Below are 17,032 nucleotides of genomic sequence, written 5' to 3'. Positions count from 1 at the left end.
GGTTTTCGCAGCTTTCCACTAGTTCGGTATTCAAAATTGCTTTGGGAAAAACTTTGACTACACGCGAGTGCTGCTTCTGTGGCTTCTCAATAGTCTGAGATTCAAAAGTGCTTTCTGAACTACTTTCATTCACACGCAAGTGTTCCTCATTCGCTAAACGCCTGCCGTGCACATGCAAGCATGTACCGAGCGCTCCAGGGTCACTACCAGCTTGTGAACTCACTGGGTAAGATGTGCGCTTCCATTCCCCGCGCCGTTCACAGGACTTCTGCTTCTGTGGCTCCTCACGACCCGGAAAACTGCTTCTCTGAATCCGCCTTCACCCGTGCCACCTGCAATAGGAGCCCCTCTTGCTCCAGAGGCCCTCTTGTGTACACCAGCTACCGAAGACAGCCTTGAGGCCGTTGGGTGCATGCCAGCCACTGGAGACAGCCTCTTGGGAAGGAAATCTTCCCTCACTTTTGCTTCCTGCTGCACAGCCTCTGCAGAGCAGGTCTCCAGGGAACAAGCTTCTCTCTTGCACGCTTCCCGCTGTGCAACGGCTGCACTTTAGATTTGAAAGAGACAGACCTTCTCAGGGCCGGCAGCTGATATCTGCCAAACAGTGGTCAGTGGCTTCTTCTCTCTCTCCTCCAGCTTCTGCCTGGGCTGCCTGCATGAACCACACTGCTTCTGCTTCTTGCTTCCTCTGCTCTTCTCTCATATGGCCTGCACCTTAGGGGGCCTTTTAAGCCTCTCTGTCTCCCTCAGGTGTGGGTCATTTGAATTAATGATCTGACCACTCCTTCAACATTGTACCTTTTTAGCCATCCTCTTTGTCCAAGTACTTAGGGAATTATACGTTTTGAAGTCCCTTATGACAAAGTTAGGTTTTTGAGTTTGATTTTCACTTTTAAACCCACGTCTGTTCTTTATAATGTTCTTTAAAGGAATATCATAAGGATTAGTCACCAGACCTGATTGAAAAGGGAAAGGAAATTCTTTTAGGCCGTTAATATTCATAGATTTCCTTTTACTGTACCTTTAGGGAGTTCTTTAGCTTTACAAGTCTCCAGAATTTCGGAAGGGTTTTTATTTCTCCCATGGCCTAGGAGTGTGTGATTGCTTTCACCCCTATTTACATATGTATCTTGTGGAACAGCAAGATGGTTATTACATCAAGCCATTACATACTTTGGAATTGCAGAGCCATCCTCTCTAGAGGAAGACAAATACTGTGTCGCATCCCACAGAGTTCTGTTATTACCCTGGGCCTTTTCTCCTCCGAGCCGATGCTCCCGCTGACCACCACCCCTAAGGTCAGGATCAGAAAGCATGTGCCTTTCCCTGCCCACCCGGGAGGAGGCTTTAGGCAGGTAATTAGTCAGGAGTCTGTAGGATTCATCACACAAACCACACTTTTATTTTTCCTGGTGTCCCTCCTCCCTCTATTGGTTTGCCCATTCTGTTTCCCTGGACCAATCTTTCACTTCCTTCCCTGTCCAGAAACTGGTGCAGACATCAAAACATATGCAAGTGGGTCTAAGCCCAGTCCTTTTCTATCACGGGGACAATCGCATATCATCAATGGTATTCCCGCTATGATCAAAGTTCTAGTTGGTATGAGGGTTTAAGCCCTAGGTTTGGGAGTCTTTGTTAAAGGGCCACTCTGCAGCTCTGTTACTGGTATGCAGGTGCTCTGTCTTAAGCGGCTGACAGTTTGTGACGAAACACTGTCCTGTAGCTCTGGTGCAGGCGAGCGCGGTTGCTGTAAGGATTGGATGGCAGTATTCGGCACACACGCTGACACTTGGTTTGGACGGTTCATTCGTGTCACCCAGCAGTTCCATGGTGTTGAGCTCCCATTTGGAGTGTGCTGGTACTTGGTACACCTCGAGAGGCTCTTGTGGGCTGTTTTCTCTTCGATCCACCACTGGGGATGCTGGTATTTGTAGTTCCCTGGAGCAAATAGAGAAAGGCTGCCAGCATTGTGTTAAAGAAGTATGGGGTGATTAAAGGCATGGTCTAGTAAAACATTTTATTGTCCCTACGGGTCGGCCATGTTTTTTTAAGCCTAAGTGGCTCGATTTTAGAAAACTTTCCTATGGACCTTACCCGAGTTTTCGTCCATTAAACGCATGCGAAAACATGCACCAGGGAGCCGCCATTTTCTGATAATCCTATCTTTTCCCCCATCGCCCTGGCTGACCTGCTTTTGCGGCACTAAATCAATTCCCCCGCCCCTGAGCCTGACATTATCAAAACATTCATATTCCCCGCCTCTCTCCGTGACGTTACTGTGCTGCGTAGGCAAACGCGCCCACTCGTCTTCTGCGCGACTCCACACAGAACCCGGAAACCAACACAGATCAACTCACAACACAGCGCGCCACAATTCGGAATATGAAACTGTACTTTAAAATGAAACAGCAACACGGTATATTTGGTAAAGTACATTTATTTGACATTCAATGTTTAGAGAATATTCAGCAATTGCCATATGAACTCCGAAAGCCATTTATTTTCTTTTATCTGTATCCGCAATAACTGTTCCATTTCATCTTGAGTCACACGCTGTTCCTTTATGGTACACAGGGTGTTCATTTTCGTAAAAAGAATCACTTTGGAAGCACGGTGAACTACAAGGCTGTTCCATCAACTAGGCAGTAGTCCAGCCTAAAGGTTGATATGTTGCTTCTAGCCACTAGTACAGCGTAAGGGCATGTGGGCCCTTGGCGATCGTCCCATAATATGGTGATCGTGCTCCAGTTGTTGACACGAAGCTGCAGGTGTCTGCTGAAGAATCCATCCGCCGGTGTCTCAAACAGATGGCAGTGGCAGAATGGGATCAAATACCTGTTATGAAAACAAAATAATTATAATTAGTCTCGCTAGCCGAACTTCATTAATATTACTCATTTTATTTATTACGGCCGATCAGAAACTATTTGCTTGCAAGGATAGTTCAATGGAGTATGTTCGTCTCAAAAATCCATGCGAAAAGTAACGAGATAAATCGAGGCAAACACACAATGATAAACGACAGTTAGTCTACATGCGTGAGGAATGATATGATATATGATATGGCATTTGTAACGCGCCTATACTCAAGTGTTTCTAGGCATGACGAGGCACATGGGGAACAAGGGCAGACAGATAACGATCCTATTAGGCCAGGTGTCTTTCTGATCGCGCATGGGGAAGGGCTGTACATGGTTAAATAATAGGGCCAGCTGGTGGCAAGTGGAAGCTAAATGCCGGGAGAAGGGGCTGAAGGCTACAGAGACAGTCCCGTAGTGCAGGTAGGCAGTGCAGGGAAAAGTGGCTGGGCCAAGGACCGAGATCGGTGAGACCAGTGGACCTGCATGCCCATGTGCCCACTACGAACACGTTTTACTTGCTTTTCCTAGCTCTTCATTCATTCATTTATTCATGCATCCATTCATTAAATCTTCATTCCGGTATAAAAGCGTGTAACGATTTACTTACATTCCATTGTGTCTCTTCGTAATGCAGTCTGTAAAACGGACCGTGCTCTTGACAACGATTTTTCGTATACTGAACTAAAATGAAACTCGGTCTAGTTTCTGAATTTTCTGCCTTATCATCTCTTACGTTATTGCGCACTCCCTTCAAATGTACTTCTTTCGGCATGGTCCCTGTCTCAAGGTCAAAAAACAATAGACCCTTATACTTCCAGTGCGACTTGTGGGCCTCATCTGGGTGCTGTATATCGCATTCTTTATTTGCAACATCACGTAGTAAAGGCATCTGTGAGAACTTGAAGTTTAGAATCAGTCTATGTAGTGCGCCTCAATGTGCAAATGCGAACTGGCTTCTCTCCCAAATGCCACGGCCCGCTTGGCTGGCGCATTCTAAGTGCCCCAATTTTGTCCCCGTTGTCTGCGAGCTTTGCAGCCCAAATTGAGACATTTAATTTTTTGCAGCAGGTCAGGGAAAGTATAAAGTACCACAGGAGTTGAGTTAAAAGTGAGATTTATTGTTTGTTTGTTTGTTTTATTATTTGCAATACGCAAGCCTCCCCTCCGTTAACAGTGCGCAGCATTTACATGAGATGAGACATGAGAAAAATATATACATACACATATGTGAGGTGAATAGAGAGAATTCAAAGATGACACCCAGCTTGTTCGCCACCCATGATGGTGAAGGTAGGGGTTAGGTTTACAGGTACACTGTACAATAACATTTATTTACAAAAAGACAATCGTATTGCAATTATTTAAACCGGGATTTGTACTTCACAATCAGCTGTGCTTCGGGTGGGCATGGCACAGTCGCAATGTTCGGTGGCAATGGATCACTGCTCTGCACGGAAACGTCCAAAATTCCATATCTGTGCTTCTCTAACACAGCAACAATAAGGCCTTTCACAAAGTCGAACTGCATTTCATCATAGACTGGTTTGATCACCCATTGCTTACTTCGTTTTGAAAACGCCTTAGTGTAGCGAAGGCATCCTTACTTTACCCCTAGTCCTAGATTGTTCACGTCCGACATTGCTGTTATGGGCCAAGACCGCTAGTAGAGTGCGATGTTTCATGCCCCGAAAGCTAAAATGCAAGCGCTTTGGCCTGTACTTTAGGCACATATTTTGGAACACCTCCAAATCTCCTGTGTGACAGAATTCTGTCAGTCCTCTCAAATCTCTTGATAGAGTTTTGTCGAAAACAATCTTCTCAATGGCTTTGTGTGTCGGTGAAGATGGAATCAACCACTTCTTCTTCCGTGCCTCCTCTGGGGACAAAGGGCCATGTTCACATTGGTGGAAATGTTCATTTGCTGTCCAGCGGTGAACGTTGGTACAGTGGTGCATCAGTGACCCCCATTTTTCAAGTAGTATTTCCACTGACCCCTCACAAGTTTTTGAGCTCCACCAAAGATGGTTGGTGATAGAATGTGACCACTGCAAAATACTTTCAAAACCTATTTTTTTCCCTGCAGCCGAGATTTTCTTATTGATTGATTTAGCAAGATGCCATACGTCAAATTGATGTTTAATATGTGGGAACTGCTCTCTCATTGTCTTGGCAATTGAAACGTGTCTATCCGTGGCTATAAGGTCGATGTGCATTCCCCTTGATTGTAGATATTCCACTGATTTTATAAATCCTAGTTTCTCCATGGCCACTGACGATGTACATTGTGTTACCTGCACGACCACCAAACTCACAATTTTCTTACTATCCATGTCCTGAAAGTGGTAGGTGCAGTACTTGGCAGAAAGTCCAGGGCTGTCGCACTGTCCATCGCCGGCTAGCCTGAATCGTTTGCCTTCGAATGTACTTGCTAGAGGCAATTGTTCAATTTTCCAAGCATCACTAATGGCCAGAAACAGATAATCACGTTGGTATATGTAGTACAGCGCTTTAGAAATGAAATGGAGTCCCACAAACTGAAAGAAAGCCTCTAACTTTCTAAAACTGGAGCCACTAAAAAGTGATGCAGTTGCACACAGTAGATTGCCTGCTGGCAGTTTCCCCAGTATCGGTTGTGCAGACCATGCGAACCTATGATTTAATCTACAGGCGGCATTAATTTTGACGTTACTGCCTTTTATTTGACGAGTCACATTAATCAATGGCTTCCCACATACTTTCCCTCTAATGGAATGCACACATTTCAGCATACTTATAATTTCCATCAAACAACTGTCGAATACAATGTATTTGCTCTCTTTCATTAGACTGTCATCCTGCGTCAACGTTGTTTCGGCCTGTGACGTTGTGGAGATTTCAACACATTGGAAAGTAATATCGCTGATATCAAGTTCTGATGCGTCTATGGATGCTGCGGCTGGTTCATTCTCTGTCATTTCGACATCTATTACTTCAACATTGATGGGAGAACACAACAATGTCGACAGGTTTTTTGGTGGCAAATTTTTGGCGGGTGTAGATTGTGTAAATTGATCTGCAACTACTTCAGAGCTATCTTCAATACATTCAATAACATCTTCTTGTGGTGGTGCGGTCGCACTGTATCTATGGTCCAATGCAACTTTGCTGTAGTCTCCAAACACAGTTAATTCATGTTCTGGCCATTGGACATGAGCATCTCGAGCCTGAACACACCTCGCCTCAATTAATAGTTCCTCCACAGTGTACACGGTCTGGCAAGCCACATCTCTCATTCGCTTCAATGTCTGTGTGTGTATAGTTCTGACACCCACGGGAAACTGGAGGGGAGATTGGAAAAGGGATGTTCAGTTTAAACACAAGATGGAGTGTAGTAGAATTGACTGGAAAAAAACATAAAATAGTCCCCAGCACACACATTTTTTTAAAGTTATGAACTGTTTGTAACTAACCTTTTTTTGTTTTTTTTTCTTTGCAACTTTTTTGACTCGACCTTCAACATCTGCATGCTGTAGCTCCGATTCGTTTCCGCATGTCCTCCCTTCCGACTATATTTTCTGTATCCGCATAGACAGCACGGAATGAGGCTCCATCGTCTCCCTGAAACATAGTACTTTCATTACTATGTATCAAAATATTGTTAGCATAAAACACACGTGAGGACGAACACACAGGTACATCTCAATAGCCAAACACGATTTAAACATTTTGTGCAACAATCAAAGGACAAGTATTCGACCAGTGATGATCTATTTCGATGGAACTGTCAGTATCCATACCTCTCGCTCTGCATGGACTGCCATGAATGGTTGTATTGGAGAGGAGGCATCCGCATCTCCCTGAAACACAGTACTTGCATTAGTATGCTTTTCAATATTGGAAACACAACACACACTTGGGGTCGACGGCACAGGTACATATAAAGAGATAACCACAAATGATGCATTGTCCAAAAGAATCAAGGAAAATCCAAATATTATCACATTTCATCGACTTATTTCAACGATTCCTTTACATCTGCATCAATGATGGAGCTGTCATTATCCATACCTCGTGCTGCTGAAGAATATCTATGGATGTTGCAAATGTAGTGCGCACTTCCGAAAGCTGTTGCGCCGATTCGTATACGCATGGTCCCGCTTCCACTTCCCCTGGAATTACTTGAATGTCAGGCTCTGCATCAAGTGCAGGGGTTGACGCTCCATCAACTGCCTGAAACATAGTTCTTGCATTAGTGAGGATTACAATCGTGAAAACATAACACACACCTGGGGTCGACAGCACAGGTACATATCAACGGCTAACCACGAATGAAACATTGTGTAGAACAATCAAACGACAAGAATTCCAGCTCTGATGATGACGCTCGATGGAGCTGTCAGTATCCATACCTCCTGCTGTTGAAGAACATCTAGAAATGTTGTAGATGTGGCGGACGCTTCAGCATCTCCCTGAAAGACATTACTTGCATTAGTATGGATAGCACTAATTATAACCGAAAACAAATACCAGTGGACGATAACTAAGGTGTATATCAATTGGAAAGCACTAACCAAACATTCGGTAAAATGATTACAAGATAAAATAAAAATATTACTTGACATGCATAAAACAGGTCTGTAGCGGATTAGCCTAGTAAGATTACCTGATACGCGCTAGAAGTGGTTGATAACTGCGACCACGTGAAGGATGTAGAATGTTCTTGCTTCAGATTCAAGGGATAGTCAAGAAGTTGTAAAGGTAAATTAATGATTGATAATGAAATGCCAATATTAAAAATAGCCATGTAAGGCGACAGAATACTTGTAAAATGCTCAATACAGCACAGTTCCCTGTTCCCATATATATACATTGCGTTTGTGGGTTATGAATTCGAAAAAGAATATATTGGTAAATGTCATTATTCAAAAAACTATACAATCATATCAATATCGAAATTATTACAAGGGATGTAACACCTACAATATCAATTAATCAGTTCGAATACCTACACACTACCGCAAGGCCTAAAGCTAAATCCGGACACTTGACTCACCGGTGGCAGAATGTGGACGAATAGAGTGGGAATAGCGTTTTCAAGCAATTTCCGTGTCGTTCGCTGTTTATTCTTCTTTGTTACCCAAGATGTTGTGTACATGTCCAAGGAAAAATGCCGGCTGCAGATGCGGTATCGATCACCCCTCTTGTCCTGTAAGACTTGTTGGACTCTACTTTCCAGCTCATCCAGTGGATATCCGCAATGTCTGACCCATTCTCTTATTCGATCAACAGTTTTCGGGAATACATGCATTGTAGTGCCTTCAGATTTCGCATGGGTCTTCGAAGGGCAACCGCTAATCGAACAGGCAGGCATTGTTGATAAATCTGAAAAGTAAATATTGACATTATTATACAATCTTCAAGAATAAAGATTTGATACAAAAGTAAATTAATTATACAATGATCAATGCAAGGTTTGTTTTGGTCGTAGGAACTATACCAGTTCATTATGTGTGGCTTAGTATTTGCATAAGTTGCAGAAATGTATAAATGATGTGACTAAAAACTGAACATGTGACTCATCCCTTGGATGTTCTGTATTGCACGAGAAGGAAACATGCTTACATCATAGACTGGACCCCCGAAGGATGCAATTCGATGACAATTGACACAGATGAAAATAAATAGATCTATTGATAGCATAGCAATGGAAATTCAAGTCAATAGCAATGAGACCAATGGGCATAGCACTATTGGGTACTCTACTCGCAAATAGATAGAAATTTAAAAATCTGCAAAATATGACCAGGATACATGGCCTTACCTTGACCAACAAACAGTTGGATTCAGCAGGCAGAGCAGTATGTTGCGGGAGAATAGGTGGATGGCCACAGGTAGCGCACTGATGGGTATGCTCGAAGCGGTTACAGAAGTTCACGGATAGCACGACAACGAGCAGATTAGCATAGATCTCAGTGGTTCCCAGGTAGCACGTTCAGGAGTTGACTTGCAAAGCACAAAGATGTTCTCATGAGACATATCGAGTGGTTTTTAAAGTATTAGAAACTGGGGTGTGTTTGTGAATGAATGACGTATGTGTGTCGTGGTATTAGGGGGGCGGCCTGCTTGAAGGGGAGGCCTGCATGGAGACACGGGGTCTGAGGAGGCCATGTGACCGATGGCCCCTTGGCGTGGGACACCTTTTGAAGTGTACATGTAGTTTGGCACCTTGGCCTTTCGCGCCCCTGACAGCCCCCCATGCCAGCGCGCATCCACCGGCTTGAACCGCCTTTGATACAGGGGGTGGGATGGATGGCCCTGGGGCGTGGAGTTAAGGCACAGGAAGACTGCTGAATGGAGACACACTTATGTGGATTGCAGGGGGGCGGCCTGCTTCAAGGGGAGGCCTGGCTGGAGACACCGGGTCTGAGGAGGCCATGTGACCGATGGCCCCTTGGCGTGGGATACCTTTTGAAGTGTACATGTAGTTTGGCACCTTGCCGTTTGCGCCCGTCACAGCCCCCCATGCCAGCGCGCCTCCACCGGAGCGAACCGCCTTTGATACAGGGGGGTGGGATGGATGGGCCTGGGGCGTGCAGATCAGGCACAGGAAGACTGCTGAATGGAGACACACTTATGTGGATTGCAGGGGGGCGGCCTGCCTCAGGGGAGGCCTGCCTGGAGACACGGGGTCTGAGGAGACCATGTGAACAATGGCCCCTTGGCATGGGACACCTTTTGAAGTGTACATGTAGTTTGGCACCTTGGCCGTTTGCGCCCGTCACAGCCCCCCATGCCAGCGCGCATACACCGGCGCGAACCGCCTTTCATACAGGGGGGTGGGATGGATGGCCCTGGGGCGTGCAGATAAGGCACATGAAGACTGCTGAAGCTGAATGGAGACACACTTATGTGGATTGCAGGGGGGCGGCCTGCTTCAAGGGGAGGCCTGGCTGGAGACACGGGGTCTGAGGAGGCCATGTGACCGATGGCCCCTTGGCGTGGGACACCTTTTGCAGTGTACATGTAGTTTGGCACCTTGGCCTTTTGCGCCCCTGACAGCCCCCCATGCCAGCGCTCATCCACTGGCGCGAACCGCCTTTATATCAATATACAGTATATCGCCTTTATATCAATGATAGTATATCGTTGCTTATCAATAACAAATGCCACATACCGGAGATTCTTGTGAGCACAGACCCACACTTCAACCGGTGTATTATAGTGGTCAAGACCCTAAGGCCTGTATAATCCAATGGTAATTGTTAGTATAGATATATGTGTGACTTTTATAGAGACATAACCTACTGAAAGACTTTGAACAAGTGTTATTTAGTGCATGCATTATCGAGAATATGTTATGTTAGCTTAGATAGATAGTGACCACTCTGCTTCACAGCGACCAGACATTCACCCATTCGGAGCACAGATGTCTGACGTCCATCCTTGAATGGAGACACACTTGATTCATTTAAAAAATCGAAACAAACGTTTTTAAAATATATGTGGTGTTTTATTTTGTATCTTATTTTCATGACACAAAAATACAAGACTTTAAAGATTATACAGGTCAGGTTGCAGCACAGCGAGAGAAAATCCCCTGTACTAACCGCTGTCACTTGGGAACATTTCTCTAATGGCACAAACGGCACAGGCGGGTTTCACTCTTCGAACGCGGTGTCCAAGCCTCCCGTGGAGCCACCATGTTAAAGAACGATAGGCCCACCAGCCTGTACCACCTGTGAAAAGGAATGAAACAAACTGTTTTTAAATGACCAAGATAAGTTTAATAAACGTTTGTTGTCAATGACAATTCTTGTAACTAATGGCATTCTGCATGGACAAATGCTATCTAGACAATGCACACTATCGAACGACTTACATGCGTTACAATGATATGTAGATGTAATTTTGGATATAGTAGAAGAACATGAAATAGGAGTGGCATGACAAGCAGAGTATACTTACTCGTTACTCGGATTACGAGGACTAACAGTTGCGCGAAGTTCGTGCATAAGCACCATCATTATTCTCAACACGGCCCGTGTGAGGCAGGCTGCCCTGAAGTCTGGCAGCTCGGTGATGCATTGCGGTCGTGGCTCGCCTTCCGAAATGTAGGCCAGGCATCCCGAGTTTTCTCGGCAGCAGCAGTTCTCGTCCTCAGTTGGCATTAGCTGGCACCGATTGCATGTGCACCAGGTGGAGATGCCGTCCATTCGACTAGGCCCAGGCTCTTCATCTGTTGATTCGTCCTGCCAACTGCTGTCCGAATCCCCATCGTTTTCGCGTGCTTCCCTTTTCAGTAATTCCTACTCGGTATACTCGGGCTCGTACATGTAGGGCATTATTGTAGCCATTGTGTGGTAAACAGAGTAAAATAATTTACACGGGCTACAAGCGGCGAAGGTAGCTGACCAGAGCATTGAAACGAGTCACAGAATACTCAAAGTAACATAGAGAGAGGAATGGAATCGAAAATCTGCTGCTGTGTGTTGTGAAACGGTCTGTTTATACTTATTGAGGAAAGAGGCGTCCTGCCATTTCCATGGCGACACGTCATTAGCTGAAGACGTGCTTTGGCGTTGGGAAATGGGCGGTACGAGTCTGCTGATGACAGGCTCAGGGGCGGGGGAATTGATTTAGTGCCGCAAAAGCAGGTCAGCCAGGGCGATGGGGGAAAAGATAGGATTATCAGAAAATGGCGGCTCCCTGGTGCTTGTTTTCGCATGCGTTTAATGGACGAAAACTCTGGTAAGGTCCATAGGAAAGTTTTCTAAAATCGAGCCACTTAGGCTTAAAAAAACATGGCCGACCCGTAGGGACAATAAAAATGTTTACTAAACCATGCCTTTAAGAGTGGTACCATTTTCAATCACACAGGAAGATGGAGAAGGGACATGGACTAAGGTGCTACCATCTGCCACCTTCCACCTCTAGGGTAAGACTGGCTTTGGCTTCCACCAAAGTAGGCATACCTCCCCAGGGTGAGAGGGCTCCCCCATCATCTCTTGACAGGGTCAGGCTCCTGCCCCTGTCAAAGAACCTTATGAAAAATACTACCAGAAAACACAAACACAGCTTGTTCGAAGAGACTTAGCCCCTACCATGAAGTTGTAACACTACAATTACTATATAAGGAAACATCTAATCACCAGATTTGGTTGGATGAATTGAGTTATATTATGAGACAAGTAATTTGCATTTCATGTTTTGTACTGTATCATAAAGGCTTTAGGCTGGGGACTCGGTATTTGCAGATGAAGTGGCCAAGGTGTGAACTACTAGCAGCTGCTGTGTAAAGTGGCAAATCATGTGATAGTCAATCAGATTTTTTGAGCAACACAAACCTTAATTCTTAAAATTATATGTAGTCTGCATTGCATGTCAGTGAACACAATGCCCAATCAAAACGACATCCATATGTATAATTAATAGCTGTTTCTATACTGCACTGGACAAGAGGCCGAGACAACTGTGCACTATTTATTTCTGTGGTACAGAAACAAGATTAGATTTTTGCATAAATTGCCATAAGTGATAGTATTTTATGAAGGATATCTAAATTATGATCCTTTGATTGGCATATCTAAAGTTACATCACACCAGAGCCGCACAGTATGTCTAGATAGGCCATAAATAACTACTCCACCTAGTAAGCAAATTTAAGAGACAGAGAATAGACATTCTTTATCTTCTACATTTACATTAACAAGTACGTTGCACTGCATCAATGGAAAACTGACATTTTACTTGGGCCTAAGCTGAGCCATTGGGAGAGTAGGACATGGAAACGGGAACAGGTTTTGCTCATTCAAAAATGCAGAGAATTCCCAAGAACAGTTGTTCCGCTGGGGTCCCCACCTGAACTCAATGATTGGGACTCAGAGTATGGTATACAATGTCAGACGAAAGTAGTCCTTTATCAAGGATCCTTGGTTCGTCTCCAATTATAGAGACATTTTAAAATGACGTTCACAAAGAGATCTATGAAGTATTGCATCCAAGCCTTTAATCATATCACTTGGTATCTCTCCTAAATGTCACTCAGAAAACCGTGTGACCATAGTCCTGTCATGCATCTCTTGCTATCACAAAAAGTGATGCCAACTTATGCATAAATAGCAATTGTTTGTGTCAAAAACCTTCAATGATGTGTTTTCAGAGAGAAAAGATTGTGTATGGGGTGGAAAGAAGGACTCGTAAAGTTAGACTGCAATGCATTATTTCTCATGAAATGTGAAAAGATAGGATTCCCACAAATGTGCTTATATTCGCACCTTCGATCTTACTACTTCTAATAGGGATACGGGCAGATGCGGCAACCCCGCTCAACAGGCCTGTCTATGCAATTGTTCCTACTGTGACGATTTACCAGGTCACGTCACTTCTCCCTAACCCTTTCTTATAAGGTTAGGGAGAAGAGACAGCTACCCAATAGTCCTTTTAGGGGTGGTAATATGCGGGAGGAACTCACAGGTGAGGGGACTCCCCTCCTGGGGATAAGGACATTCATCTGGGGAAAAATCGCTCTAAAACCCTGTCACATAAGCCCCTATCCTCATGGTCAACCTTTCCTCCCACCATTGATAGTGGATGTGTTATTGCAAAGCCATGACTCTGACAAATGTAAAACATGCTGTGAAAAAGATCATCGAAGGAGTTATTCAGAATACTTCCCTTGAGAAGATGGAAAGTACCAAGAAGAGGAGGCCACACGGAGGCTTACAGAATACGTCAAGGAGACAAGCAAAGGACTATCATCCTACACTGGGGAGGAACCAGCTGGGAAATGTAAAGAGAGATGAAGGACCAATGAAAGGGAGACCCAGGTGTGCAGCCTGGACCACCCAAGAGCTTCAAATGGAGACAGAAAGATTGTGGAGAGAACTGAGCTGCAGACCACGGGAAGCCAGCGAAGAGGCGAGTGAATCCTTGTTGGGGCTGGTGGGGGGTCGACCGAAAAATGAACTGGGAAGAAGATAACAGTGGTGCGACCTGTGTAAGTTGGACCATGCAGTCTGTTAACGGAGCCGACTCCCTTGATGGTGGTGTGACCGCTGAGACGTGAACTGTCTGGTCTGGAAACGACACCGTGACCACCAGAGAGTTGCCTGTAACCTTGTGAAGAACCAGAGACATGTCCCAAGAATACTGCAGGTTACCGGAATGGCGGCAAGACCGGGTGGGGTCTAGGAAGTGGCCCGAGTAGAACAGGGTGCATCAGGAATAATTTCCCGCCTCGCAGTGTCCTACCCAATGGCACTGTTCCAACAGAGTGCCTCCGTAGTCATCTCCCTCGTCGCAGTGGTCCGTCTAATACCACTAATAAGACCGAGTGTAATGGGAGCCCTCTCCCTCGTACATCAAATACATCACCCTTATCAAGATACTACTTGTGGAGAAACCAGTAAGGAGACATATAGGAGAAATACAGAGAACTCTGGGAATAATATCCCTCACCAGAAGGTGAAGTGTAAGCCAAATAAGACTAGTTAAAGTTTTATACTCAAGTGCTTAAAGAACACGGTGTGGAGCCTTTACCGAAGGACCATGAGATGGCAGCCATTCCCCTGCTCCATTGTAGCTGAACATTGAAGGAATTAATCCTACATTGCTATTGTTAGCCAGGAGAAGGGAGTCATTCTCCTCGTGAAGGAAACATGAACTTTACTTTAGGTTAAGCTTATGTTTCATGGGTTAGATTAGATGGTTTTCTGACTGAGGATTGGAAGAACATTTCTTATGATGGGACTTTCTGAAGGATCACTACTTTTTCTTGCGCTGAGGTAGGGCAAGCCCCTTAGATATAGGAACATATAGATTTCTTTATTTATATAATTAAAGTTTATAGCCCACACCATGACCCCTCTTTGTCAGTTTCCTTCCTCTACACCCTCGCACTACCTTATTCATCGGAAAACCTGCTTTCCTGTTCAGTCCTTAACATGAAAGTTTATTCAGAAATGCATAATGCTCATGTTTGATTGCGTTTATTCTCTATTAATGTTCATTTATATTATTAAAAAAGTCATTTTAAAGGTGTCGCCTCACACACGTGTTATTGGACGGTTCCAGTTGTCATCCTCATGAACATTAATTTGCCCAATTCAAAAAACGTTATACTGTAATACCAAGTGAGACAGACATGATACTGTGATTTGTTGGATGTGTGCATTTACTTTGACTTGGCTCATAGTATGCTTATTTCGAGTAAAATGTGGAAAATCATTCTACAGCCAATAACTAAAATCACAATTCTGTAAACCATAAGGACACATATTATGTATGCCATTCTGTCAAATCTCAGTGATTTTGTTTAAATTTGTTTCAGCCCATGGATCAAGCGTCCCTGAAAAACAGTGATGTCCTCATTCTGACTGGGCTCACTCAGATTCCTACTGCAAACCCAGACGGTATGGTTGGAGAATTCTGCAGTAACCTGGGTAAGTTAGATAAACAAAAGAGAACCCCCCCCCCCACTTTCTCTTTATTGCCTGCCCTCATTCTTTCCATGTTTAGGTCTCTTTTAGGGGACACTTTTTTTTTTTTCCTTCAAAATTGAACTTTTTTAGCATTTTTAATAAAACATTGCAAACACTTTAAACACCTTTATGTTAAATGTTAAAGGTATTTGTACCGTGCACCGTCACCAATGGAATTGGTCCCCAGGCGCTCAGGCGGATCTGTAAACGATAAAGGTGGGATGGGTTAGTAAGGTGAAGAAGGGAGTAGGATAGTGAGAGGAGTGGTGTTCTGTTGGCAGCTTCAACTCAGTATACACCGGGTGCTGAGCTTTGGTGCGGGTATCGGATCGGAGTCAGTCCGCAGATACCCACTTTCCACCCCTCCCCCATCCAGCATACTCAAGTCAACTCCAAAATGTTTACAGCGAGGGCGCCTGTTCCGAGCAGGTGGGTCAAGCATTAGGCCCAAGGAAACATTTTACATACACTTTGCAATAGTGCCTAACTGTCGAGTAACACTTACAGCCATAAACATAGCATAGTAGCGTTTATAGATGGGGACATGGGTAGAGTGGAGAATCTAGTAGGGATCCAGGCCCCCTTCCGCCCCTCGAGAATGTTCAATGGCTGTATTTCTCAAAAAAGGGGAGCCACAGACCTTCAATATTAGACCTTAATTCGTCCACAAGGTTGGTGAGAAACTCCATTTTGTATATAGCCCAAATTTTAGCCACCCAGTCCCTCTCCGCAGGTAATCGCTGGGTCTTCCACAACTGAGCCAGACAACAGCTGGTGGCCACCAACAGGACACACACCATATGTCCATCCTCCCCCTCCTCCCCTTTCAACCACACCCCAAAGAGGAGCATCCACAGCTACCGTTCCTTATGAACCCCATCAATCTTCTTGATCCAGGTCAGAATTTCCCTCCAATACTGCTGCACTCGGGGGTAACCCCACCACATATGACCATAGTTGCCCCTTGAGTTAGGACATTTCCAGCAACTGGGATTGTATCCCGTGTACATCTTAGCCAGAGCTGAAGGCAGGTAGTGACACCTGTGAAGTAATTTTGGGCCCTGGTGCCTGTACTGCAGATAGGCGACTCCCTCACACATCCGCCTCCATAGGGTATCGTCAATATCCCTCCGCAGGTCTTGTCCCGATCTGTCTCTAGCAGGTAGTGGGGCCCTAGACTCAGCCAACAAGATCCTCCTGTGTATCCACGTTATGAGACCCTTTGAGCCCTCAGCCATGATCAAGAGCTGTTCAAAGTCTGTCAGTACTCTTCGTAGGTTGTCACCCCACTGATGATCTGTCAATATCTCCTTTAGCTGGATATAGGGAACACCAATAGCTTCCCAATCCCCAAGCATTCCTCCAGCCTGTCCATGGTGAGAAAGTTCCCATCCTCCCACATTTGCCCCGCCCTACTTAGCCCCGCCTTATAGGAAGGCTGAAATGCTAGGGGCTCCACAAGGCCATCTCTCAATGGCGGGCCCAGATGTAACTCAAGGGGTAAGGCCATGTGGACAACCATCAAGTGTCTCCCCCCCTTCTTCCAGAGGGACCATAATACCGCCAGGACCGGGTGATACACCAATTAGAATAGAAACGGAAACCATTTTGATGCAGTTCAGATGCAAAAAAAAGCGATACTCCTGCACCTTAAACGGCAGGCCTTCTATGACAGCAGAGATTCCCCCAGCCACGAAGGCCATCAACTTCTCC

The 17,032-nt window shown here is 45.0% G+C and overlaps 1 protein-coding gene across 2 annotated transcripts in view; it reads left to right on the top strand.

Annotated features, from left to right (window-relative positions):
• The window catches only part of INTS9 (integrator complex subunit 9), a 1,072,683-nt gene that overhangs the window by 622,873 nt on the left and 432,778 nt on the right, over positions 1–17,032 (top strand). For both annotated transcript variants that reach the window (XM_069605700.1, XM_069605699.1), the window contains one exon: positions 15,169–15,280. In XM_069605700.1, coding sequence (XP_069461801.1) covers positions 15,169–15,280 — 112 coding nt within the window. The remainder of the gene's footprint in view (positions 1–15,168; positions 15,281–17,032) is intronic.

The sequence above is a fragment of the Ambystoma mexicanum genome, chromosome 4p, assembly GCF_040938575.1.
Source record: "Ambystoma mexicanum isolate Mex_15411 chromosome 4p, UKY_AmexF1_1, whole genome shotgun sequence".
Classification (NCBI taxonomy): Eukaryota; Metazoa; Chordata; class Amphibia; order Caudata; family Ambystomatidae; genus Ambystoma; species Ambystoma mexicanum.
Note: the sequence above shows the minus strand (reverse complement) of the source record. Positions and strands in the feature narration are given on the sequence as shown.